Raw genomic sequence first — 27,143 nt, 5'->3', positions numbered from 1 at the left:
TTACTAATCATGGTGTGGATCGAAACAAACTATGATCCATACTTCAGACACAACACTAAGTCAGGCATTGTAGTTTTTGCTCACAGTAGGGGGAGTCGTTAAAAGGGTCCAATTTCTATGATTGTAGTAAGCCATTAATAATAATTTGTCTTGACATGCAAACTAGGCTTTTGTTTTTTAAGTTTTAGTTGCAAGTCTGTTGTCCATTATCAGAACTTTGCTACAGTAGTAAAATACTATGTGTTTTGTTCTAGAAGTACACACATTAACTTTTGAAGGCTTCCCGCTTCAAAACCAGACTACACAAGTTGAAAGCCTATAGTAACTGAGATAAAACAAAGCAGGCACCATTACTGTGAACAGTGTTCCAAAAGTTGCCGTTAATAGCAGCAAACATGTATAGTTTGATTTGCATAATGCTGTAAGAATCCCAGCCACACTAAAGTACACAATTCTATTCATCTATATATGATTCAGTTCAGAAAAAGGTCAGCACAAACAATTTGCATTAAATTACCCTAAGTGTTACTTACAACTACACGGTCTAATTCTAACTTCTATACGTTATGATTTATAAACACAAACATCAAAGGAGTAACTGACCTAACTCTGAAAAACCTCTGAGGTTTTAAATAACTAACCATCATTATGTTACCCATCTCTACTGATGGACATACATGCAAGCATAATACAATTTATCAGCCAGCTCGCCTAATCTGATAATACACATAAAGTCAATGCTTGTTCCAGATGTCCCAGCAAGTATTCTAGAGGAGCAGCATATGCAGCCGGAAACTCTTATTAGAAGTATTACCCAAAACTGATTTTATTTCAGTCACCATAAGCATAAGACACCTTCCTCACCTACATCTAAAATTGCACAAGGCTAGTGACCCCTCTACTAAAACTCTATGATACCCTATCAAACTATTATCGTTTGGCATAAGATCAAATTGTTACATAAAGATAAATAACTTGAGTGCACATTTATGGAACACATCTTACTCACCAATGAATTTCGCATCACCGTTATTCATAGTTCACCCAAGTCAAGAATAGTTGTGCAGTCAGTATTCAAGCATTTGCATTTAATCATAGCTAGCATCCCTCAGCTGCCTGAGATTTTCAACCCTAAAACCAACAGCAAATAGCTTTCTACCTTCTGTCTCTCTGGGTAATTAGTACTATTAATCCCAAGATCTCCAAGCCCCCTGGCGTGGCAATGATTTGGTTTTAACCTCCGCCAAGGTCTCCTCTTTTACATTCTAGCAGACAAACTGTTGGAAAAGTTTTAAGGTGTGACCTGAAGTGATATTGCAAAAACAGAAGTCTAAGTTGACAGAAATGTGCTGCAACTTGCAACTGAATCCAAATTATTACTAAATTGATGGGTTACAGCAATATATGTATGCTGCATTTCTCCTCTCTCTTAACCCAATTAAGCAATATTCATGTCCTGGACAGTTGACAAGTATAAAAGCATCAGCTCATTAAAAAAAATAAAAATCTGACTCCTAACATTATTGCACATTACCTCTTTGCCCCTCCGCCTGAACAAGTTATGATTTTTTGGAAACTCCCTTGTCAAGCCCCCACCATTACAAAGCACTTCAATCCCAACCAGGTATTACCAACCATTTTGTATTCCTTGCTTTCCAACAACACAGGATCCCAGGCCAGCTGTTGTGATGCTCCATATTTTGCAATTAGAAAATGCCATTTACGGACATATGATCCAGCATCTCTGCCACTCAGCAGAACCTTAATACACTGACCACCACATACCCACATGAGACCAATGTACTACTCCCATCAAAGTGAGCACTTTGCATTTCACTCACACACCACTCCCTTTTGTGCCCCACGCCAAGTCTCCCACTACTGGAAATTCCTCCTTGACATCCTGGTGCTGTGTCAGGGTTAAGGTTTCTATAGCAACTGCATCTTATTCAAGCCTGATCTGCTGCCCTCTCCCCCCACCCCCGAAATCCAGGACACCCCCTGCATTATAGTCTCTGGTTCTTACACAACTGCATAGGACAGTGCATGCATAACCAAGCGTAAAATAGTTTCCAAATACTCTCACAGATTTCATCTTTTTTAAAAAAATAATCAAAAAAACTCAGGACTTGCTTACCTGGAGTAACTACCACCCTGATTCTAGATGGCAAATCAAAGATTGTAACCTCCACTCCATGCATAAGGATGCACCGTCTAAATCTGCATGTGTGCCTAACACGTGCGCGCTCGCGCGCGCACACACATTATGCATGTTCGGGCAGGCAGCATGAAATTCATCTTCTCCCATTCTTTACCTTGCCCCGACTGAGAATCAGTAGAAAGGTGGTGGCTGGGATTAAAGTATGCTGGGCGCTAATTTAATCCAAGTTAATCCAATCTTGACTACAACTCAGGAACAACTTACACCTGACCCTGCCAGCGCCGTGCCAAAACCGACCCCCGCGGCCTGAGGGGGGAGAGGGCAGGAGGGGGGAGCAGCCGCCAGCAAGCCCGGAAACACCTTCCCTTCTGACCTTCCTACCCCACGAGGAAGCTGGAACGAAGCACAAAACCCCACCTCAGCCCAGCCCAGCCCCCCACCGCCCTCCCCCTCGCCCAGCCAAGGCTACTTACCCCATGAGCCAGTCCATGACGCCGCCTGCTGCCTGGCGCCGCCGCGGTGCTGGGCCGGGCGAGCAAGCAGGCGGCTCCGGCTGCGTCCCTGCCTGCCCGCCTGAGCTCCTCTCCTCACCGCCCGCTCCGGCCTCTGAGGCGGCTCATGGGTGGCGCCTGTCCCGCACCGGACCTTCTCCTGCCTGGCGCCCCGTTCTCTCCTCCCTCAGGCGGAGGAGGAGGCGGCTGCTGCTACTTCGGCTGCTACTACTTCTTCTTCTTCTTTCTTCGCCGCCGCCTCGTCTTCCTCCTGCTGCTGCTGCTCCGGGCGGCTCCGCTGGGTTCCCGCCCCCAAGGCAGCGCCCGCCGGGTCCCCTCAGCCAACCAGCCTCGGCGGGCGAGAGACACACAAGCGCTCTCTCCCTCGCTCTCGCTCTCGCGCTCAGGGTGGCCGGAAGTAAACACACTGCCTTTCCTCCAACATTTTCTCCCCGCCCCTCTCTCCCCCTCCACACGCGCGCCCGGCACAGCAACCCGGAAGCGACCGCCCTCCCGAGGGACGATGGGAAATGGAGTCCCGGCGCAAACTCCGAGGGAACAGAACCTCTGAACGGGAACGGAGAAGAAGCGAGAGTTTCTTCTGGCTGCGGAAAAAGAGAGTGGGAGGAGGGTTAAAAAAGAGCAGGAAGGCTGAAGCTGCGGCGGCCGCTGGGAATCTGCGAGGCTCATGCGATGCTGCGCTTTCTTATCGACCCGAGTCTTGATTTTCCCACGTTGTGGCTGCTGTTCCCAAGCGCCAGGGATGCCCCATGTGGATGGTGCTGGACTGCAGTTCCCGTCGTTCCTGCCCATTGGCCGTTGGGGCTGGGGCTGATGGGAGTTGGAGTTCCACAATTCTGTAAAGCGTCACAGGTTGGGAAAAGGTGCTTCTTCGCACCTACCTGGAAGTATGCCCCATTGAACTCAGTGGAGCTTACTTATGTGCAAGCATGCGTAAATGTTTTGTTTTTCTTCATAGCTTTTGCCAGCTGGAAAAGCGAGAAAACCCTTATTTTCTTTTTAGATTGCAAGCCTGAGGGCATGGGTAAAGAGTTGACTAAAACTTGTTTAAATAAATAAAAGTTGAAAATAGAAACCATCAATAAATGAGTTCTTAAAAATATATACAGTAATATATTAGTATTATCTGGCTTTAAAATAGTATGTAGTCCTTCATTCTCATGCAAACCAGAAGAGGCTCATGCTTTTAGCCAAAAGGCCCAGAAAATAAGCCTGTCTCTAAAAGTTGAAATGACTTTAGATATTCAATTGCATTTAATCACAATATGAAAGAGTTATGCTTTATTTCACCTTCCAAACTGCAAGTAACTGGGAGCAGGACTTGTTTTGGGGTAAACATACATGGGATTGAACTGCAAATATAGCCATCATTATTAATTAGATTGTTTACTGGGATTAGGATGTTTGTCAATCTATTTTTGGAAATGAAAGCATACTTCCAGTTTCCCTTCCTAGCCATGATCCATGCCTGAAAGATTCTGAACTTTCACTTAGAACGTCATGTATTTCTGAAAACAATGGGTTGTGCGGAAAAAGGGAGGGGAAGTTCTTCCATGAACTGTTGTTGTATAAGTCTCTGCAGGAACAGGAGAACTTAATTGGATATAATCCAATAATGCTAAAGACCAAACTAGACATTACACTAAATGTGCAATTGTATCTCATATGTTCAGTTCCCCCACAAACAAACAAATATATCCCACCAGCTGTGGAATGGCACAATCAGGATTGGGTCTTGTGTGGGTTAACCTTTTCTCAAAACTTATGTTGGCCTAAGCAAGAAAGGACCAATGGAATCTCCGAAAGTAACAACAACCAGTTTCAGTGGCGTTTTCCTTATTTGCCTTCTGAATGCTGAGCCTTGCTACCACGTCAATGCATGCTTTCATTCATGTATCTTCTTCTCAAGCATGGTGCTCTAAAACTCCCTCAGAGCTTCCCCTACTGGTATCATGGGGTTGTAACACCTGTCCAACACACACACCCCAGTATATCTTTCAAGGAGAACTGGAAACTCTTTCTTGTCTATTTAAAAAAATATTTTTTAATATGTGAAGGCCTCAGCAGGGTTTGAAGTTTAAGAGAGAGAAAATAGCAGAATATATTAAATTACTTTTTAAAGAGGATGAAACTGGATGTGATGGAATTTTAAGACACAATTATTTGTAATCATGATTATAAATATCAAGGATGGATGAGCAGGGAGTCATTAGTATTATAGAATAAGGATTATAACTGTTGAGAGATAAAATGTAACTTTGAACCTTGAAATAAAAGAAAGAGAAATCTGGGGGGAGGAAACAGTATGTCTATAATGTCTTAATGATGTGAACAAATTCTGCTGTTCCGCTCTGCAATTAGAATATCACCTCTCTCTGGAACTATGCAAGCAGTTATGTACACCTTTAAGGAATAAACTCAGTGGGGCCTACTTCGGAATAAATATGCAATGTATTGTACTGCTAAATGCTTAGCAATCCACATGAATCTGAAAACCCAGACATGCTCCTCCTAGTTGGGAGGTGGGGGTGGAGAATGGGAATATTTTGCAAAGGGGGAGGAGAAGGCAAGGATGCTTAGCTTTTCCCCACCTACTGTTTTGCCTCTGCAACACCACAGCCACCAAACCACTTTCCCCTCATCCAGGGTTTCAGATGTGTTAAAGAAAAGTTGCTGGGGTGGATTGCAAAGTGAAAGTCTTTGTATGATAAATGATGGCCTGCGTTTTTGTAGTGGAGAAGTGCATCTACAATTTCCTGACAAATGTTGACCCAACAAAAAATCCATTCTGGTCTTTATCATGAAACAATGGTATGAGGATAAACAAAAAGCATAAATACCTGTTTTGACGCCAGGGTAGGATAGATGTTAAGCAAAATACAACTTGCAGATTGCAACAGTCTAAAACAGGGGATTAGCAAACTTTTTCAGCAGGGGGCCGGTCCACTGTCCCTCAGACCTTGTGGGGGGCCGGACTATATTTTTTTGGGGGGGGGAATGAACAAATTCCTATGCCCCACAAATAACCCAGATATGCATTTTAAATGAAAGTACACATTCTGCTCATGTAAAGACACCAGGCAGGCACCACAAATAACCCAGAGATGCATTTTAAATAGAAGGGCACATTCTACTCATATAAAAACATGCTGATGCCCGGACTGTCTGCGGTCCAGATTTAGAAGGCGATTAGGCTGGATCCAGCCCCTGGACCTTAGTTTGCCTACCCATAGTCTTCATTAGATTAGCTTCTGCTAGGTGCAAAACAAAGTTGCGCCAAGGGTTTCTGGGGTAGCAAAACAAAAATGGCTCCCCCCACCCCCCCAACGCCACCTTTTAAAAAAGAATCTCAGATCTGGCTACAGTCCCACTGGAAACACATAGGTCCCTTGAGAAACAGATAAAAGAAATAAAAAGAACCATGTGACTCATGCTATTGGCAAGGCTAGAGGTTAATTTTAGGTGTTCCTGGGGTAAATGAATCAATGGATGCCAAACCACATAGCATTATCTAGTGTTTAGAGGGCACCCAAAAGCTCCATATTCAGTGTCAGAAAATAATGTACCCCTGGTTTCAGGTCCAGAATGGAGTTATTTGAAGCCTGAATTACTCAGATATTGTACAATCTTTAGGGCCATAAATAACTAAAAAGTATAAATTGTCATCTGATCTCGTGACTATTGCTGATCCATATCTTGTCCTACGTTAAAATTAGTGCGGCAACTGGACATCTAAAAGGCATGGTTCCTGGCTATCTGCATACTAAAGCAAAAGCAACTTGCTCTGTTTACATTTGGAATGTTATCTTCCCCAAACCAACCGGCCAAAGACTCCCGTATACATGGGACGGTATTTTGGAATACATGGAAAATTACTACGGTAGTTAGCTGGTAAATTAACCATTAGCCTAGACCTCCAAACAACATGCTCCTCTGCAGCATTAGCTAACAAACAAACCAACTCCATGGTCTAGGCAAGACAAGAAGTAGAAACGATCAGAAGCAGCAGTTCAGGAGAGTCTTCTTGTTGTTTTTTAATGCTTTGTGTGTCTGCCTCTACTCTTGCTTCTTTCTTAAAAAAAATTGTATTGATGTGCATTTTTCTTTTTGTAAATCCACCCAAAAAATGTAATGAAATGAAATTGGGATTAAGGGTTTTTCTCAGGATGGTGGAGGGTGTGTGTGCTGTGTCCCTTTTTGTCTTTTTAAGACTTCATTGGTGAAGTGGTGGTGGCACTTGTTAAGTTGTGGGTGAACATATCAGATGACACAGCGATTCTTCAAACAGCTCTTGTTTATTCACAGGCCAGAACAGAACTGAAGGGTTCAGTCAGCCTGCTTATATAGAGCATCACTAGAACCCAAAGGTAACCATTTTCTGTAACTATCCAATCACTGAACGTCACTTTCAATCCCTTATTTGCATATGTGGACCTGAACTATCTACAGTATCCCCCTGCTGGCCCAGGGTGAGAACTTCAGTACATAACAGTAGTCACTTTTTTGACAGGAAATGTTCTGCAGGGGAGGGGGGACAAAAATGGGGGGGTCGAGGTAGGTCAGTTGAGGAGGAGTCAAAATGTCTCTATTTTCATCTGAGGAATGTTGGAGGTTATGCAATGATTTGAAAAGGATACACTTACAAAAATGTGAACATTCCCCCTGTCAATAGTAGTTTCTTCTAAAATGTCTGTTATAGCATACTTTTCCATTTCTGCTTTTGATCTTCCACCTCTAGTTCTGTTTAAATTCTACACCTGGAAATTGTTCATTTGTCGCCCCTAGTTCTGAAATTAGTTTTATTTAACATATTCCACAGCTTTCCTTCTTTATTGTTGTTACATGTATGTAACATGTATGTTCAATATGATTCAGCTTGCTTGCATTGTATAAGGGAGGAATCCTGACCATAGATCTGCTGGGCCGAGCAGCGTTTTAATTTTCCTTCCTGTTCAATTAATAAAAACACGCTGCTTCCCGGACCGCCCACTGGCCAGACTGAGAAGGCGATCCGGCCCCAGGGCCTTAGTTTGTGTACCCATGCGAGGGCAGGAACAAAGAAGGAGGTACCTTTGCTGGAGGGACACGGGTGGCGCTGTGGGTTAAACCACAGAGCCTAGGACTTGCCGATCAGAAGGTCACGGTTCAAATCCCTGCAACAGGGTGAGCTCCCGTTGCTTGGTCCCTGCTCCTGCCAACCTAGCAGTTTGAAAGCACGTCAAAGTGCAAGTAGATAAATAGGTACCGCTCCGGCAGGAAGGTAAACGGCGTTTCTGTACACTGCTCTGGTTCTCCAGAAGCGGCTTAGTCATGCTGGCCGCATGACCCGGAAGCTGTACGCCAGCTCCCTAGGCCAGTAAAGTGAGATGAGCGCCGCAACCCCAGAGTTCTCCGTGACTGGACCTAATGGTCAGGGGTCCCTTTACCTTTACCTTACCTTTGCTGTATCCTACGCCCATCACATCACCTGGCAAACCAGTGCAAGTTCTACCAGCAAAAAGGGTGGTGTAAGTCAAACTGCGCCACTGAAGTCAACAGGGAGGGCACAATGTGCCTTTCGCCAATTGTCCTGGAGTTAACACTGGATCCCCAATACACTTTCAGAGCCATGGGGGTGAGGTTGCTGGGTGAGGCAGGGCCCCACTTCTGTGTTAATTGGCATACTGATCTTTTCTTCACCGCTCTGTGTGTGTTCGTGCATAGGTTCCCAGTGTTGTTGCATTGATGTTAAATGAGAAGCTAGTGGTTTGCCCTGCCCTCTGCTTTTTACTTCTGCTTCCCCCTCCCATCTTGAAATTTTTTTTGTTTCAAGATTACATGATTTAAAAATGTTTATGCTGGCTGTCTTGGAGATACTGTGCCCTGAAAAAAATGTCAAATAAATACCAGGTTGGCGGGTGGGGAATCTCACTGAAAGGGGGGGGGGATAGCATTATGTCAGAAACACAACTACCATTCGGACCACTTGATCCTAACAAGTAAAATGGCAGAAGTATTCTTAGCTGTGTGTATCTGTGTGCTTGTGTCACTTCAGCAGTAGCCCTTTGTCAGTGAGGTGTGGATCAGGTTGCCGGTGAAATAAATGCATTAATGCCAATATAGAGAGACTCATTCTCAGCCTGTCTGGACAGCTATATAATCTTAGTTTGCCTTTAAAAGGATACTATATTAAATGACGAGATACCTTCATTTTCCAATGCCATGTGTGCCTGACCTGTCTTTTCCATATGTCAGGTCAAATGCATTGTCTATATATAGTGCGTACTGTCTAAGTCTATGGAACGTTGTCAGCTCTGAGCGGTTCCACAATTTACAGGATCCCAAAGCTTCACAGAAATAAACAATGAGCCTCCAAAAGTAAAGTGCTAAATATGTTTATTTGTACCCCACCCATCTGTCTGGGTTTCCCCTGCCACTCTGGACAGCTCCCAACAGAATATTATTAATAATAACAGCGTTTTTTTCTGGGCGGATGCGGGGGTACGCATACCAGTAAACATTTTGTGAATCTAAGTTTGGCCTCATTGAGGGGCAGTATTTCAATATGAGTAGGAAAATGAGAGTACCCCTAAACATTTTTAAGAAAAAAAGCACTGAATAATAATAATAATAATAATAATAATAATAATAATAATAATAATATGATATGAAGGCGAACCAGGATTTTATTCAGAGGAAACATACTTAGTAGAGAGGAAGTGCAAAAAATACATTTCCACTATGAGATTCAATACCCAGGCTTTGTTTTGATTTCATATGACTTATTCCATGTAATTTATTACAGAAGCAGTGATTTCTCCTGTCCATAGTAATACAATGCTCCTTCTGAAACAATCACTGAAAAAGTAAAGATCGAGCAAGCATTTTAGCAAAAATACTTTTGACCCATGGAAAGCTACCCAGAGTTGCTTTTCCTTTAAACAGCCAACTTCACCAAATCCCCATAACCCACCCTGGCAAAGAATAGACATGTTGATAATTTTATATTGCAAATAATATGGTAAAATGCTACTAAATACACTGTAGGCTGGCATACAGATGTTTATAATTTAAACAGTATTTGCGATTTTCATAGCACTAAAAATGAGGTCACCACAGTATTATGAGAACATGTGACAACCATGATTGTATTAGAGTGAGTGTAAATACACACTTATGAAACACACACACACTTCATAGCATGGTCTTTATTCCTTGTCCTGTTCAGGAACAATTTGCACAAAGGTTTTCCGCATGGAAATCACAGAGTGATTATGATTTCATGCGTCTATGGTTGGGCTTGGTGGCTAGTCTTGTTAATGCTCTGGATTTTGAATCGCCTCCCGAGGGCAACAAATTGCAATGGCAATATATGCCGACTGCCTATGCTTTCACAGGAACGACCACACCAACGTGCAGCGGCTTCGCATGAAATCAAAAGAAAAGATGCAGAGGAAAAGATGTATAGCAAACTTCAGTGGCTCCTCCTTGTGTTAGCATTTGGACAGACAGCCATATCAAACTTAGTGAAGTTTGCTTTAACTCATGCATATTTTTAAGAACTCAGAACAGATCGATGAACAGCTGACCATAGCATTTGGAAATCATTTTATATTCTACAGCATTTGGAAATTATTTTTTATTCTACAGCTTTTGTGCTATTTTTGCACAGGCCACTTCTATGAATCATTTGATTTAGATGCCATCAGTATACAGTACATCAGTGACTGAACCTGTGTGCTGAAGTTAGTTCAAGTGTGCCTGATTAGGACTAGGAAGACTCAGGTTTAAATCCTTATTCAGTTTTGGTTCTAGAGTGACTTAGGGCCAATTGCTTTCTCTCTGTGTCTCTTTCTCCCTCTCTCTCTGCCTCACCTACCTATACAGCAGTATTTTTAGGATTATGGGCTGGGAGGGTGTAGAATTGTGTGCCTTTCCCTGAGCACCTTGAAAGCCAGGAGGTATTTCAGTGCAATAAATACATAAAATGTCAATGTATGTTTCTAGGTTATGTCGTCCGTTCTCTTTTATTTACACCATTCCTAAGAAAGTTCTACATCTCTTACTTGTAAGGGTTATCCCTTTCCTCCTCTTGTACGATAATAAGTATCACACGCCATAAAACGGCGCCTAGCAGATGTGCATTGAGCCTTACATTTTGAAATCTTGAGTAATCTTGCTCCTTTTGCCCCTCTTGCAGCTGCAATCACTTCACTTCTGAGAGACCATCTAAATGGTAGGCAGCATGACATAGACAGGCAAGACCCAAAGATCAAAGGAAACGCTACATTCCAACAACAGTATTACCCATCGCTTCACATAAAATCCCTTTACACAAAGAAAACTGTCTCAGCATAAAACCCCAGTGAATAAGATTAGCAGTTTTACCCAGTGTGACTAGCCATGAGATCACAAATAATCATCTCTCTTTCAAGGGTCTGTTTGAAAGATTAGAAATCATTCATTTGCAAATCACTTTATGCTGTATAGAAAAATGACAGAAATCATAAAATTTATTGCAGCGATAATTTCCTTTTCTTGCCATTTTCCAGTTTTTTAAAAAAATAATAATGATAAACCATCTGCTGATAATAATTATCCTTTATGCAGACACTTGATCCATCATTATCTGCAAACACTAGGGAACAGATGTCCCTTCTCTGAATTATGCTTTCTTGTTACCCTTTGTTAAGAGTACTTTTGGCAGTGAGTGAAGGATGAATTTTCTCCAGTTCCACTGTGCATAGCATTGTACTAAGAGGAGGGTATTTAGTTATATGACACACATTTTAATCCATGGTTGACTCCCAAAACAATGTGTGCGTCATGTCAGATTAAATATTTTCTCCATCGGGCCAATGACGATATATGACAAAAAGCAAAAGGAGATTATCACCACAACACTTTCATTATAAAATACATTCCCCCCCCAGCAGGCTTTTAAGAATATTGTTTTTATGGATTTTTATTTTTGACCGGCACTGGTTCCCTGTACTGATTGCATCCCCTTATTTGTTGTTTTGAATTACAGTTTGTTTTCTATTTTCAATATTTTAATTTTTGCACTTTGATAGCTGTAACAAGTCAGGATATAAATATTTAAAAACTGGCTTGCAAATAAATAAATAAATAAATAAACAAACAAACAAACAAACAAACAAACATTGACTTCTGTTTAATTAAGGCTGCAATACTATATACACTTACTAGGGAGTAACCGTCTCATTAGACTGCACAGATGGTTCCTGAAATGCAACATATATTTATCTAAAAACATTTCAAATTCAACTTTTTGCACAGGAGGAAAAGTAATGAAGTACAGTACTTAAAAAAAAATATCAGAAAAATCTGGGACTACCCTGAAAGCAGCACTTAAAAAACCCCCCACACAATCAGAAATGGCTTTCTTATTATTATAGTTATATGCACATTCCTCACAGCATTCCTGTAAATAGAATCATAGAATTGTAGAGCTGGAAGGAACCCTGAGGATCATCTAGTCCATGTCCCATGTGGGGATTGAACCTGCAACCTTGTCTAACCCACTGAGATATCCAGAACAGAACTATACATTTTTAAAGCAACATTATAAAAGGCCTGATATCTAAATGCCTTTCACCCATGAAGTGAAAGCTTGTTTCTGTATTTTCAGACATTTACCAAATACAGAAACAGACCAGTGAATGGTCTACAACGGGCGGGGGGGGGGCACTAGTACTATTATTACTATCATTGTTGTTAATTGTATATTTTTATACAAACTGCCCTGGAAATTCTTATTGAAGGATGTTAAGTGAGTCACTTCCGTGATGCAGACAGAGTCCAGAGGGGAAATACACTGCTAATCCTATACTGTATAAACTGAACAAAAACAGTACATAATATAAGGAGAAGTGAACAGAGAGGTTTGTCTTTCTTAGTAGCTCAAGCCTAGTACATAGCAGGAAGATATATAACTATACATACAGGAGGAAACTCCCTCAGAACTACATAGCCAATCAGAACTAGAGTTACCTCAGGAAGGATAATGCCAATCTGAGTGGTTGCTAGATATACCTCTACCAAACTTTAGGTTCACTAACGGTGAACATAACTGTAATCCTTAGACTACTATCCAAATGATCCCTGCTGCTGCACTTCCAACAAAGGCTCTTATAAATCCATGTGTGTTCGAAGAGCAGACTAGTGCCCTAGAAAATTCTGACGTAGCTACTTCTTTGTAATACATTTGTCGAGAAGCCCTCTAAGGTAGTCTTATTCCAAACATACTGCAGATGGCAGGGGGAATGGGAAGGTGAGCCTAATAGTAGTTTGACTAAAGTCACCTAGTGAAGTGAGATTCCCTCCTGACTTTGACATTTGTTGTAACCTATACCTCTCTCAAGCTGTTTCACAGCGAGTAACATGAGCGGATAGTGCTGAAGATTAATTCTGTTTCTCTTTTCCTCTAGTTTCCTTGTAAGCTTGTGCAAACAAGACAGTGCTCTCTTCTGATATGGAAATGCATTGTTACATTATTCCTTTTTATATATATAAAAAAGCATATTCTATTTTAATACCAGTTCAGATCTTCCCTGCTCATAGAATTTGAGGCAAAAACGGCATCACTCTTGTGTGTAAGAGAGGTATCGGCAGACTTGGGGTAACCCCAAGGTTTGCTGGTGCCCAAAAGTGTATAGGAAAGGCTCTCAGAGAATGAAACCCACACAGAACCACTCCACAATAACTCAGAGGCACAGAATATTGAACAGCTGAAAGGAAAACTCACAGCCAGGTCACTGGGAAAGGGAGAAGGACATATAGATATTTTTAAAGGGAAAAAAAGAGCCATCTCATTGCCTGGGTAAGTTTTTAGTTCACTTTGAGAAGCAATTTTAAAATGTCTTCGGGGAAGTAAGGGACAGCTGCTCATAAACATCAATGGAGAAACCAGTAATTTTAGTGCAGTTGGTATTATTAGGCAGAAGTGCTTCCACTCTCCCAAACACCCAAATGGAAATAGGGAAAAACAGGCTCAATGAAAACTGATGGTGCTCAATGAGCATAGGATGCTGACTGCCTGTTGGGGAGAATGGAACAGAATGACTGGAATCCTGAAAACAGGCACTCTGTACTGGAATTTCCTCATCCTCATTGCTGGGATTTCCTTATCACTCTGCTTCACAGCTACTGTGCAATGTTCAAGTAAGTATGGTACCATAACTTCTTTTTATTAAGCTACATAGGATTTCAGATTTTGCTGGCCAGGGTAAGTAAGGAATGAGAGTCTTCAAGCACACTGGGTAAAGGGCCTTTTTTAAAGTATGGGAACTGTACTCCTGAGTCTACACTAGGCTAAACCACTGTAAGTAAAACCACCTAGGTGGTTTTAGATAGGACTCTATTTAAGCCAAGGCTCACTTGCACTTAGCCCCACCAAACCTGATTCAGCGGCTGAATCCTGCTACATGTGAACCAATAATAAGTACGAGTGCATCTCTTCCTCCTCAAGCAACAACATGCTGCTACAAATCTGGAATTTGGGAGAAACAATACTGGTATCTTCCAGCAATACACTGTATGTTCCAGGCCCTGATGCCTAACATCTAGTTTTAGAAGTCTGTGGTCAACAAAGAAATAAAACAAGGTTTAATAAGGAAACCAGCCCGTTTGAAGGTTGGAGAGGGAAATTCTCTCTGCATACAGGGATTGCTATTAATTCTCCCTTTCCCCCGTGGTGCAGTTAGGTAATTTTGGACTCTGGACTTAGTGGTCATACAGGATTTCCCTTCAGATGGTAGGTAATATGTTTGTAGTTCAAAATGTGGCAAGCCAACAGCCCTGCTGCCTTTGTGGGGCCCTACTACTCATTCTCCTGAATGAGGCCCTGGCCCTCTGCCCTGACAGCATCACTGTCTTTCCCCCTTCTGGTTTTATAATAAGAGGAAGATGATTTAAAACAACAACAACCCTGTTTGCATCACCCATGCAATAACTTTCCAGCATAGCAAATCATTCCTTCATCATTGCAGGGACCATAGGCACTGAATAGTTTAGCTGAAGGAAAACTTATTTCATTTTAATTCCGGGTCGTGTGGTTGCTTGAGGGAGCTGGGAAGTTTCGCTAAGTGTTTGCTGCCTCCTCCTCGCATTTTGCTCTCTGCCCTCCCATCATAAATCAACTGGCCACTACACGTCTCCATCCATAACAGTGGCCTCTTTATATGTCTCATGCAAAATTTAAGGTCATCTGCTTGGCAGTCAAGCTGCTCTGTGATTCTGCTTGCAAGAAAGTCTGCTGTACAACAGCACCCTGTTAAGCTTCAGGCTTGGAACTGGGACAGCAAGTGGACAGGCTCTTTCCAACAAGGCTGCCAAATACTGTGTGGTGAATGTGACTGTTTTAGAGATGGGTAAGGTTGGCAACATTTGTAATAAAACAAGAGTGCCAGGGTTTATTTAAAGAAACAAACATCTGCCTCATGATCTGGGGTGGGGGGAAAGCAGCCTGGAAATGTGTGGCAGTCCTATAATGAAGGTGCTCTATAGGTATAAAAACTAGTTAAAAACAGTCCCCAAGTCATCACTACAGTTTCTGGGTGAAACTACTCGTCAGGAGAGGGCATGGGCTGATTCCATGCTTCTTCTTTTGCCAGTAGGGTGGAGATCTCTGATACATGATACGCTGAGTTCATTTAAGAAGCCAGTAACAACCACAGTAAAACATTAAAACAAAACTATAAAACACATAAAGCACTGCTGTAGACACAACCCAGAAAACATATTATGGCCAAGATTACCTAAATCTGTAAATAGTCTCCATAACAACATGTGCATTTGGATGTGAAAGCTGCCTTATCCTGTAGATAATCATTAACAAAACGCTAAGCATTACATAACACTGTTGTAAGTATCTACTTTGGACATGGAGGATGAACTTTTTTCTAGACTTTTGGTTAGCTTACTTAATGGCAAAAATAGTCATGTAAGGCACATGGAGGGCTAGAAGACTTTTGCTTAAGTGAATGCTGTCGGTCTGTGATGGTTGGTGAGCACTAGGGGACGGGCACACCCTGCCTGTTTAGGTGGGGGTTGGGCAGATTGAATGCAGTTGCAGTGGGGAAAAGGCACTGGATTCTCTGCAGTTGAGGGGCCTTGGCATGTGTGCAGAGGCCTTTGAGGGCATGGTCATTCTGTGGATCATCAAGAGGACTCTGTTGACTGGGTGGCCAACAAGAGTTCGAAATAAATAAATTGTTGCCTTGCTACATTCCTTTTCTTTATACCATTGGTCCATCTGCCTCAGTACTATATATATGGACTGGCAGTGCCTCCTCATTGTTTCAGATGAGGCATTTTCCAGCCCTACCTGGAGATGCTAGAATTCCCCCCCCCATGTTGTTGTTGTTGTTGTTGTTGTTGTTGTTGTTATGTTGGACTGCAGTAATGTTAGCAACTTCTGCTGATGAGAACAGTTTGTCTGCTACAGTGAAGCACCTACTTTGCATCCGAAAGGTAACAGGTTTCATCCCAGGCAGGACTGGTGTGTGGAAGGACATGTCTGAAACTCTGGAGAGCCAGTGCTGGTTAGTGTAGATAAGAATGAGCAAGATGAGCTTGTAGTCTAACTTGATATAAGGTGGTTTCCTATGTTCCTATGCACACTGATGGAGGATTTAACTTAGCAATTTGCTGAACAATGAGTAAAAAGCACGTGTAGTCCTGAGTGTTGAGGAAACCTTGGGCCCTTGCTAGCCTGAGCTTAATCAGCTTCTGACAGTGCTCTCATCCTCCACGTTTTAATGGAAAAAGCCTGGTGGAACCAGAACCTATTTGTCTGCACCAGTGGTCTCTCACAAACAGAGACTCTTCTGTAAATACATCTCATATGAGCAATTAGCTCAGACAATAAAGCAGAACATATCCCTGAAGATTACCTCAGGGAAATGTAATTTCAATAGAAGGGAAGCAGGCCAGGCCTTGACTGGAAGAGCTACAGCAGCTCTCCTCTCCACTTTCCCACTTGGGCACACAAGGAATCCCCCAGCATCTCAGAAAGGACGCAGCTGCCTTAGGATTTGTCTATACATCTCTTGCAACTACCTGCAGAGGTTAAGTAAGAAAAAGGCACAGATTAATCTTGGGCTCTCTGTGCTTCTGCGATCCTATGACTTCAAAGCAACTTACATTCATACATCTAAGTATGAATATAAAGTTATAAGAGAAAAAAGTACTTATTTTAGGGCTCAGGAATGTAAATCTGATGCCACTAAAATGCACTTTCCACTACGCTTGGAATACTGTGAAATAGATGTTGTTACCACATCCTGAACTTAAATTGGTTTCTTTCTGTGGTCACTTCTTGGGCACTTGTTTAGGTTGGTCTTTGATTGGGTGTGATCTTCTGAATAACAAAAGTTTGGGCCAGCCTGGGATAATGGATGAAAAAGTGGCCTTGGATTAGAAAAGCAGCTGAAATTCTCCCTTACTGTCTCCAAAAAGTCATCTCCAGCCTGGTTCACTAAAAATTGGTGATTAGTACTACATAATCCAACAGCTAAGGTGACTGGGTTTCTTCTCATCCCATTGGCCAAAGCAGTAGTTAATTATTGTATCTTCCAAGATAAGAGAATAAAATGCAATTTCACCACCTAATGGTCATATATAAAAAAAGGAACAAAGCCTATTTACCCCACCATTCCCCCCAGCTGATAATGGGAGGGACTGAAGTGGGGGGAGGGGATATGAACTTACAGGATGAGTGTAAAGAGATTATTTTTTTTTAAATCAGTACTCAGGAAACTTCACATGGGAAACTTCTCTTTTGTCCCCACTTTCAAACCACCCTCTTCCTGCCCAGTCGAGAAAACAAGGTCCAGAGTGTGGCCTGCCATGTGCGTTGGGCCAGTGACATGTTGGGACAGCCCCATGGTTGTCATGGGAGCCATGAAGTCCTGTGCTGCCCCAGAACCAGCTGCCTCAGCATAGATGTTGGGGTCACCCAGAACCAGCAGTCTGGGAGTCCTCAACACTGCCTTCGAGACTAGCTCTGTCAGCTCAGTCAGGGAGACTGCTGGGCAGCGAGGCAGGTGGTAAACCAGTAGAATCTCTAATCTGTCCTGATTGCCCAACACTAGGAACACACACTCTAAATTTCCTCCCCCCCCCCCACTGGACAGAGACCCTGAAGATAGAGAATCTCTATAGACCACAGCAGCTCCCTCTCCCCAACCCTCGAGTCTGGCCTGATGCTGCACCCAAGTGGGCCAGGTGGGCACAACTGGGTGAGACCAACTCACCCTGTTCACCCACCCAAGTTTCAGTAATACATGCCAGATGAGCCTCCTCATCCATAATTAGATCATGGATGAGGGAGATTTTGTTCCAGGCCGACCTGGCATTCGACAGCAGCAGTGGCAGACCTGATTGCAGTTGACTGTTTGCTTTCCCATTTTGTACAGCAGGGAGCAGAGCTTTAGTTGAGCGCTGACTTCTGGCTTTTTTCATTTCAGTTTGTGGGAGCAAGATTGCTGTTTGCTAGAACCTGCCTGAGACCCAGTGCCTGACCTAGCTTGGTTTCCTGCCTTGGCACTGTTGGACTGACTCCTCACGGAATCCTTGGATTTCGGACCGGACCTGGACCGCATTGCTCAGGTTAACACCCGGGCCCAGCACAGCCCCACAGAAATAGCAGCTCATGATAACACATGCAAGCTTTTTAAACCTCCCTCAGTGCTCCCTTCTGTTTGATGAACAACAAATCTACTCCCCCCTTGGTGTCAACCTCCGCACTTTATGCACTGAGTAGCACATGAATTCACCACAGGAAGATAACAATGTAGCACCTTCATTATTACAGTATAAAATAATTATAAGATATACACTGGGAGTGTTGTGATATGTGTGCCATATACTTTGTGAGGGACTGTTGCACTGAAGTCACAGAAGCAGTAACTAAGGGGGCACTGAATTAAGAATGATTTTTTATAAAAAGTATTGTGACACACTTTACAAACAATCCCTTGCATATATTTGCAAGGCAAGTGGCCATTCCACAGTCCCCTAGTAGTTGAGATTAAGAACTGGCATTTCAAATGGGGAGTTATCAGTGTGGAATCTGAATTACCTCAGGCCTGATTTTAAAAACAACAATGCTTCACCACCTGTGGCTCCTTCCCCGTCCCACCCCAGTAGCACCATGACCTCATTGCAGCCAAGTACCCCAAGACCAATCTGTGCTCAGTGGCTGAAATGTAACTGAAAACAAGCATTTTCTAATTAGCCATGTCCTCATGTTGTCAGGCTCCAAACTAAGCCCCAGTTATTTTGAGGAAACGTACTTCTGATCTCAGGGTCATTTCCCCAATAGACCTTGGAGAATAAAAGTCAGAAACATTTAATATTCAGCAAAATGCTTGACACGCTCACTTGATAGCCGCACTTTCAGCTACTGCTTCTTTAAATCCCACTCCCACAGCCTCCTTCACAGAATAACACCACAGAGAATATATGTAGGAGAAGGAAAAGTAGAGATTTCCTGAAACAGAAGCCCTCTGGGGGAAGTTTAAGTGGAGGGTGATCGATAGCTAAGCTTCCGAGAGCCTCCTAGACACTCCAGATCAGCTATAATGGAGGGATGACCTCATTGCTAACAACTCCAATAGATGCCAGACCCAAGGGCACCTACTAGCTCAAGCAGAGGTGAAACGTGGGTATCATTTCTGTGCATCCCTGTTAGTCAGCAACTATGGTGGTTCACTTCTCTCGGAGGCAGGCAGGCAGAATGCTGTGCTCAGAGGCCATGCGATATGTCTTGAGAAAGTGCAAGGGCAATGATGACAGTCACCTTACAGAAGCAGACAAGATGGTTGACATACTGCTAGGCTTCTAAAAAGGCTTTGCTTAGGTGCTCCAGTCTGCAAGGCCTGAACTAGTTTCCTGGAGGGCTGTTTCAGAAGCTCCAGCCAAGAGGACATGGCGAGGAAGAGAAGCACCCACCCAGCATGCAGAGTCGCTAGTGCTCCAATGGAAGATGATAGGAGAGGTGGACCAGAGGAAGAGGCCCAGCTTTTCCTTCTTCTTTTTGGAAGAAAGTTGCTCATTCAGAGCAACTCTATGGGTGCCTCCTGAGGACCAGAACAGAACCAAGGGGACAAGAGCAGACCTGAGCTCAGTCCATGAAGTTAACTGGATGATCTTACCCAAGCATCTTACCAGAACAGAAGGATCCAATGGCCAGCCTGGGTGCGTGGAGTTAGTCCCCTGCCAGAAAGATCGTCACTGAGAAGCTGCCATCTACAGTTCAATAGTTCACCACTCAGCACTGCTGCACCTAGACCAACATCTGCTGACAAACATAGGTTAGCATAGGATAGATCTACAGTGGTACCTCGGGTTACATACGCTTCAGGTTACATATGCTTCAAGTTACACACTCCGCTAACCCAGAAATAGTGCTTCAGGTTAAGAACTTTGCTTCAGGTTGAGAACAGAAATCGTGCTCCGGCAGCGCGGCGGCAGCGGGAGGCCCCATTAGCTAAAGTGGTGCTTCAGGTTAAGAACAGTTTCAGGTTAAGAACGGACCTCCAGAACGAATTAAGTACTTAACCCAAGGTACCACTGTACTCTTTACGAATTGTGAGCTCTGATATAGCGCTCAAAGTATGGGCAAGGTGTGCCACCCTGAACTCCTTGGAGGAAAGGCAGGATCTAAATGAATGAATCGAAGGAAGGAAGGAAGGAAGGAAGGTTAGAAGGAATTCAGGACACCCAATCACAGGAGTCAGCAAACTTTTTCAGCAGTGGGCTGGTCCACTGTCCCTCAGACCTTGTGGGGGGCCAGACTATATTTTGAAAAATAATAATAAATGAACGAATTCCTATGCCCCACAAATACTATAACGCAGAGATACATTTTAAATAAAAGGACACATTCTACTCATGTAAAAACACGCTGATTCCCAGACCATCCACGGGCCAGATTTAGAAGGCGATCTGGCCCCCGGGCCTTAGTTTGCCTACCCATGCCCAATCATGTCTCCCAAGTTAAAGCTGAACTTCCTTGAATTGCCACTAGATGATGCCAACATGCCTCTTTATCAGAGCTGGATTTTCTGAGAGGAAAATCCAATCTAGTATCTAAAGGGAAATCCTTGGGTGCTTCCAAACAGGTGGCTATTTGGGGACCAGTGCTTCACAGGTGTCCAAGTTCCCCACCCCCCTTGCAGCAGCCACATGGCACTGTGAGCATCAAAATGCTAGATTGTGTTCCTTTCCTACCCCCTTTAATTCAGGGGAAATACGGTAAGTGAAACAAACCTGTTGCTAACTACCCTTTTGCGACTTCCAGAGCACCTGACAATAAGCTAATTGGCCATTTGGGAAACACTAAAGAAAATGCCGTGCTTTGGCAGGTGTCAGTCCCCGATGTCTTTATGAAATAAGATGATTTGGCCACCTGCCAAAGCTGGCCTACAAGAACACAGTTATATCTGAGTGCAGTTTCAGTTCAAAACTATGCGCACAAAAATCTGCGGTTTACAGAAAAAATAGCACAAAATGTGTATTTTTCTTTAAAAATATGGATAGCAGATGAGTGTGTACGATGAGTGTGTACAAAATGCATACTTTAAGGAAAAGGAACTTTGGATGTGAAAAAAATGGGAACTTATGATAGAAAGCATGTGAAATAGGCTGACCTGTCTACCATACTGCCTGTAAATAGGGGGCCAAAGTGCTGCGTGGCATTTGTGTTCCTATACCTGCTGAGTGTTGAATGCACTCATCATAGCAGCTTGATTTTTTACAGCATACTTCATCTCCTATTGCAGTACACTGGAGTGTCCTGGCACACTGTTCAGATACCATTGGCAGAATTTGTGAACTTCTACAGTATCAACTAGGGCTGCAACACAGTTTTGGCCTATTAATTGATGAAGTACAGTACAGCCTCATTTTCTAAAATTGCCATAACCACATGAGGAATGTCTTTGCTTAAAGAGCAAAGCCCTTCTTTTCAGGGATGCAATTTAGACATTTTTAAAGTGTTTGTGTATGTGCAAACTGTTTTGGCTAATCAGGTGTTACACAATAACATCTGGGTCAGATCAGTGATTCTGCTCACTTGTTATTCTGTCTATGGTTTTAACTTTCAAAAGGAACACAAGCCCAAGCTGTGATGATTTTAGTGGACCTTTTTTGTACTTCTTGAGCCATTGCAAAGGTGTTGAAACAAGCATTTGTATATATCTATTCCTTAAAGGCATATCCTGCCTTTCTTTCCCACTGGGAATTCCAGACTGCATTTAAAATAAAATAAAATAATAGAATAAAACTATTTGCATAAGATGTTCTAAAAAGGGTCACTCCATAGTCATAAAATGGCATTTAATGTTGAGATTTATACTGAGATCCAAGAGGCTGATTGGGTCCACACCCCCCCCCAAAATCCTGGGATTATGGTGAATAACTGCTTACTGAAAAGACAAAATAAGCAACTGAGAATAATATTTAAAAGATGATCCTGATGCTGTTCTATTAATCTAGGCTGCAGCCATAATTCGAATACCGTGTGCAGTTCTTATAGCCCCACCTTGAAAAGTGAAGTAAATTCCATTAGATTCAACAGGACTTCCTTCCAGGTAAGTATGTAGAGGGGCTGCTGCCAGAAAGCTGGAAAGAGGAACTGAAAAGGAATGGTAGCAACAACTTAATCTCGCGGTCATGGGTTTGAGCCCCACAGTGGGCAAAAGATTCCTGTATTTCAGGGGGTTGGACTAGATGATCCTCGTGAACTCTTCCAACCCTGCAGTTCTATGATTCTATGACTGATGTTTTTACATCTAGAAAAAGATGACAGAGGGGACAAAATAAGCATTTATAAAATGTTGAGCAAAGCAGAAGGTGTAGGCAGAGATTCTCTTACCCCTCATCCCCTTATAATACTAGAATTTGGAGTCACTTCACGAAGCTGATTGGGAATAGGTTGTGAGCAGACAAAACAAAGTTTCTTCAAAATGCAATGCATAGGTGTCATAAGATGTGGTGTTGGCCATTATCTTAGGTGATTTGGAGGAGAGAGACAAAGTCAAATCTTATGCTATGCTGATTTCAAGAATTGCCATTGGTTCAGAATGCTGAGGAAGAAGGCCCAAAATGACTATCCAGAGCTGTGATTCCATTTTTATTATTTTGGACTGGAACTCAGAAGAAGCATTAGAAACAAACCTCAGGGAATATAATATACGGAATCAGTAGTGACAACCAAGTCTCTCCACAAGTGTGTGTGTGTGTAAAAACAGGACCCCAGTGCAAAAGTTCAGCCAGATTTGCCAATGCAAATCAGCTTGTCAGCATAGAGATAATGGTCACTTTATGCCTGTGGAGAAGCTTCGTGATTATGCTTGCCATAGTGAGTCACTATGTTTCTGTAGCAGCTATACCATTGTTGAATTTTATTTTATTTTTGTTACTTCCTTATGCACATCATGTGAGTCTGTTCCCTTGTCTTGGATTCCTCAAAAGACAATCAAGGGAATGGCTATAACATCCATCTGCTTTCACGTAAGCCACTCATACTGCAGTCAAGATGGGAGGCTTAAGTAGACACATACATGTGTGTTTGTGCGTATTTTCTTAGTGAAGTAATCCTCCAAGCTGGAGTGACACGATGAAGTAATGCCAGACCATTACACACCCTGAGTAAAGGATTCCAGTCTTTGCAGATAACTCCTGGTGCCTGGCACTGTGTCGCCATCTCAGTCTGCCAGAGATGTCTTGTTCAAGCCTTTCTCATAGCCTATAAACATTTCTCCTTTTAGCTATTATGGCCCTTTAAGTGGTTTTGCTTACAACTGTTGCCAGGGCTCTGCGTGACACAAACCAGTATCTCCAACCCAGAGCAATATAATGGCACCAAATAAACACACTGATTTCACGTTTTGTAAGAGGGAGACCGAGAGTGCATGAGCATACTCAGAACCTTTTCACCCTCCTCCGATGCGAAGTATTTCCCCTGTTGTCTGGACCAGCAAGGATGCTGTCAATCACACCATCAACAGGCTGATAACTGCACCTTTGGGAGACTGACAGCAGAGTTAACATCAATCGATTTTCCGGGGCCACTATGTGTCCATACATGTACATTTGTTTACTATAAAGAAGAATGTCACACTCTTCTGGTTGTTCTCACTGCAGAAGCATTTCAGCTTGCTAGATGAATGATTCCCATCTTCTCCTCCTTTGAGCCAATTTTGGAAGTGGGGGGCACACAGGGGGAGGAGAGGGGCAAACACCCCCTAAGAAGTCACACACACACAAAGTCCTTGTGCAAGGCTGATCCTGTCCTATATATTATGCAAGTTAGTAGTGCATATTCCCCCCCCCCCAAAAAAGGTGTTCTTTTTGCCGAACTACAGTTGGCTCACTTAAAGTGCAGCTAGGGATTTATGGGACTTTGCTGATACATGTGCCTAAGTAGGTGTTAGGAACTTGTGACCCACCAGATGTTGCTAGACTACAATTCCCATCATCCCTGAGCACTGGCCATGCTAGCTGGACTGATGAGACTTGTACTGGAATAACACTTGGAGGTCTCCCACTTCTAGTACAGTGGTACCTCGGGTTAAGTACTTAATTCGTTCCGGAGGTCCGTTCTTAACCTGAAACTGTTCTTAACCTGAAGCATCACTTTAGGTAATGGGGCCACCTGCTGCCACCACACCACCGGAGCACGATTTCTGTTCTCATCCTGAAGCAAAGTTCTTAACCCAAGGTAAGGGTTCTTAGCCCCAAGGTACTATTTCTGGGTTAGCGGAGTCTGTAACCTGAAGCGTATGTAACCTGAAGCGTATGTAACCCAAGGTACCACTGTATAGGGGATTGGACTTAACCGTCCAGGGGTCCTTTACCTTTTTAGTATAGGGGAAGGGTGCTGAAGGACCTCTTAAGTCTGTGTTAGCTGTTTGGAGGCTTTTACCACTCCTGCATGCATCTTGGGAGAAACAAAACAAAACAGCCATGGACCAGCAATTTCCAGGCCTGTGTCAATAATGAGAATTGACTTAGCACAGATCTAACTGAAAATCTGTTTACCATCCACAGGGATATTGTGGTAATGTTTGTTATGAGGTACTACTAACTTCAGTGATTACAAATTTTAAAAGTGTGTGTGTGTTGGTGAAAGTACAACTGGAATTAGATTACTGCAGATCTATCTGTTCGCTATTGTTACAGGTTTATGAATTATTTAAATAAATAAATGTTTAAAATTATAAAACAAAACCTGCAGATCTTAAAATGATAGCACGCAGATGCCTTTCCTTCTAGAAACCAAGTTAGGGGATGGACCATAGCTCAATGGTAGATGCAGAAGTGCTGAACTGGACAGACCAAGGGTCTGACGCAGTGTGAGGCAGCTTTCCATCTTCCTACGTCCAAGTGCAGATTATGAATGCACATCCTGAAAGCCATTAGGAATTGAATAGGCTATGGAAAGCCTCCACAATATGTGACCAAATCATGATCAAATCAAGCCTACAAGACTGGACTCATTGCCCACACTCCTGCTGGCATTCTCCTTGCATAATTGTTTTTGAAGTTTTAGTTACTTTATCGAGAGTTTGGGTTTTCTTTAGGTCAAGGAAAGGAAGGCAGAGTGTGGTGCCCTGGCCTCCTCCTCCTGCTGCCAAACTCACTCATCTGCTTAACTTGCCTTGATGCTTTGCCAGCAGAGGCTCCCGGTAGTTCAGTGAGTGGGCTCCCCTCATTATCTGGCTCTAAATTTCTATGCCTGGCTAGTTCATCCCAGCTACTGTAGTAGCCAATGAGGTCAGGAGCTGTGGTTAAAAATCTGTTAGCCCCCTAGCAATGGGGAGTGAACAATGGGTGTTGATTAGGAGTGAATATGGCTCCTATAGGTGCACTTTTAATCTTTATAAATTACAAAAAGGAGTGGAGGGTCAGAATTCAAGTGTGATAACTGTAATAACATTATAATTTATCAAAATCAATACTCAGGACTTTAAAAAGACTTTGACAGCCTCTGAAAAAAATCTCTGCTACCTCTTATTACACAAAGAAGTTCTGCTCACAAGGTAGTCCCTAGAGCCAATGAGTACCTGGCAGCCAACCCTATCTGCCAGGTCCGGAATAAAGAGGTCTGGGTGGCAGGGCTGTAAATAATGTAATACTGGTGATTAGAATTGGAGATTTGTGTGTGTGTGAGGGACCAAAGTTCCTTCGGCTTCATTTGCATTGGCTGTACAGTTCTGTTTACATGGCACAGACCCACTACGCTGATGTCATCTGTCTTTGCTGGAAGGAGGCTGGCAATGACTTCAGTGCAGTGCAGGCAGGAGCCAAAGATTTTGCGCCTCGTTCAGCCACACATCATGGAGGAGCCTTGGAAGATAAAGGAGTCTGCCGGCAGGTCCATTTGCTTTTTTCTACCTGCAATAATAATAACCAAATATATAAATAAGTAAAAATAAAACAACTAGAGCCGGGGCTTTGGTGTTTTCTTAGGGGGTGTATGTGTGTAAAAATCCTGCATACTTTTGAAACCACAGATTTCATCTGCTGCAAAACGAAGCAGAGTGGTGTTATCAACTGAGAGTTCTGACCTTTGGATGTCAAAATTGATACAGTAGTAATGCACACCTTTTTCTAGAAGACTTAATCCTTCATTAACACATGTGACTGACATGTTCTGAAAATCTGGAACCCAAGTAATTATGTAGGAACTGCTGAGTTATAAAGTCAGACAAAAAATTGGCCCATACATCAGTGTTTAGGTGGACACAAAGCCTTTTTCAATATCAGAAGACATTATATTGAAAAAGTGATCGTGGGAGTCCCATAGAATGGCTAAAATTCACTCATGGCATGCTTGTTACGATGATTTGGAAAAATGGTCATGTATTATTTAATCTCTCCCCCCTGCCTCTGCCCCTGCTCCATACACAAACATTCAGTTCTGAGAGGATTGGAAATTTTTGTGTGGAGTCGGTGCATGCGTCCATTTAAAATGTGTATATACCTTTAATCCTTATGCCCAATAAATAACTTTGCACATAATTTTGTCCCAGCAGTGTTCAACATGGTACACAGAAAAAGGATTGCATGCAGATATTTGGAACCTATACAGTATTGGACTGAAGCTGCTAACAGAAAGCATTATGAAAATAAAGAAAATGAAAAAGAAAAGAACAGCATGCATCTTGGAAAGAGAGCCTTGGCTCCATCCTAGGGCAGCCTAGACTGATGAGTAATGGGCACTTTTGAGTAATGCCATGGCCGGCCAGCTCTGAGTCACTGAGGAAGCAGACCCATGCTGGAGCCTCAACATGGCTATTCTCAATCGCAGTCTGTTCTCAACAGATGCCTCACAGGGAATAAACAGGTTGAAGGATCAGAGGTGTGGGAAGCTGGTCTCCAGCTTTGAAACAACTCCATGCTTTCTTTTGTTTTATGACCATCTAACCTCTTCTTCCTTTCCTGGTCTTCCGTCTGCC

The 27,143-nt window shown here is 42.9% G+C and overlaps 1 protein-coding gene across 1 annotated transcript in view; it reads right to left on the bottom strand.

The window, feature by feature from the left end:
* The window catches only part of MOB2 (MOB kinase activator 2), a 104,117-nt gene extending 101,047 nt beyond the window's left edge, over positions 1-3,070 (bottom strand). Inside the window, exon 1 of the mRNA XM_081842195.1 lies at positions 2,635-3,070. Coding sequence (XP_081698321.1) covers positions 2,635-2,651 — 17 coding nt within the window. The 5' untranslated portion in view covers positions 2,652-3,070. The remainder of the gene's footprint in view (positions 1-2,634) is intronic.
* Between the last annotated feature and the right edge of the window lie 24,073 nt (positions 3,071-27,143).

This window comes from Podarcis erhardii (genome assembly GCF_964252035.2).
Source record: "Podarcis erhardii genome assembly, chromosome: 1".
NCBI classification, from domain to species: Eukaryota; Metazoa; Chordata; class Lepidosauria; order Squamata; family Lacertidae; genus Podarcis; species Podarcis erhardii.
Note: the sequence above shows the minus strand (reverse complement) of the source record. Positions and strands in the feature narration are given on the sequence as shown.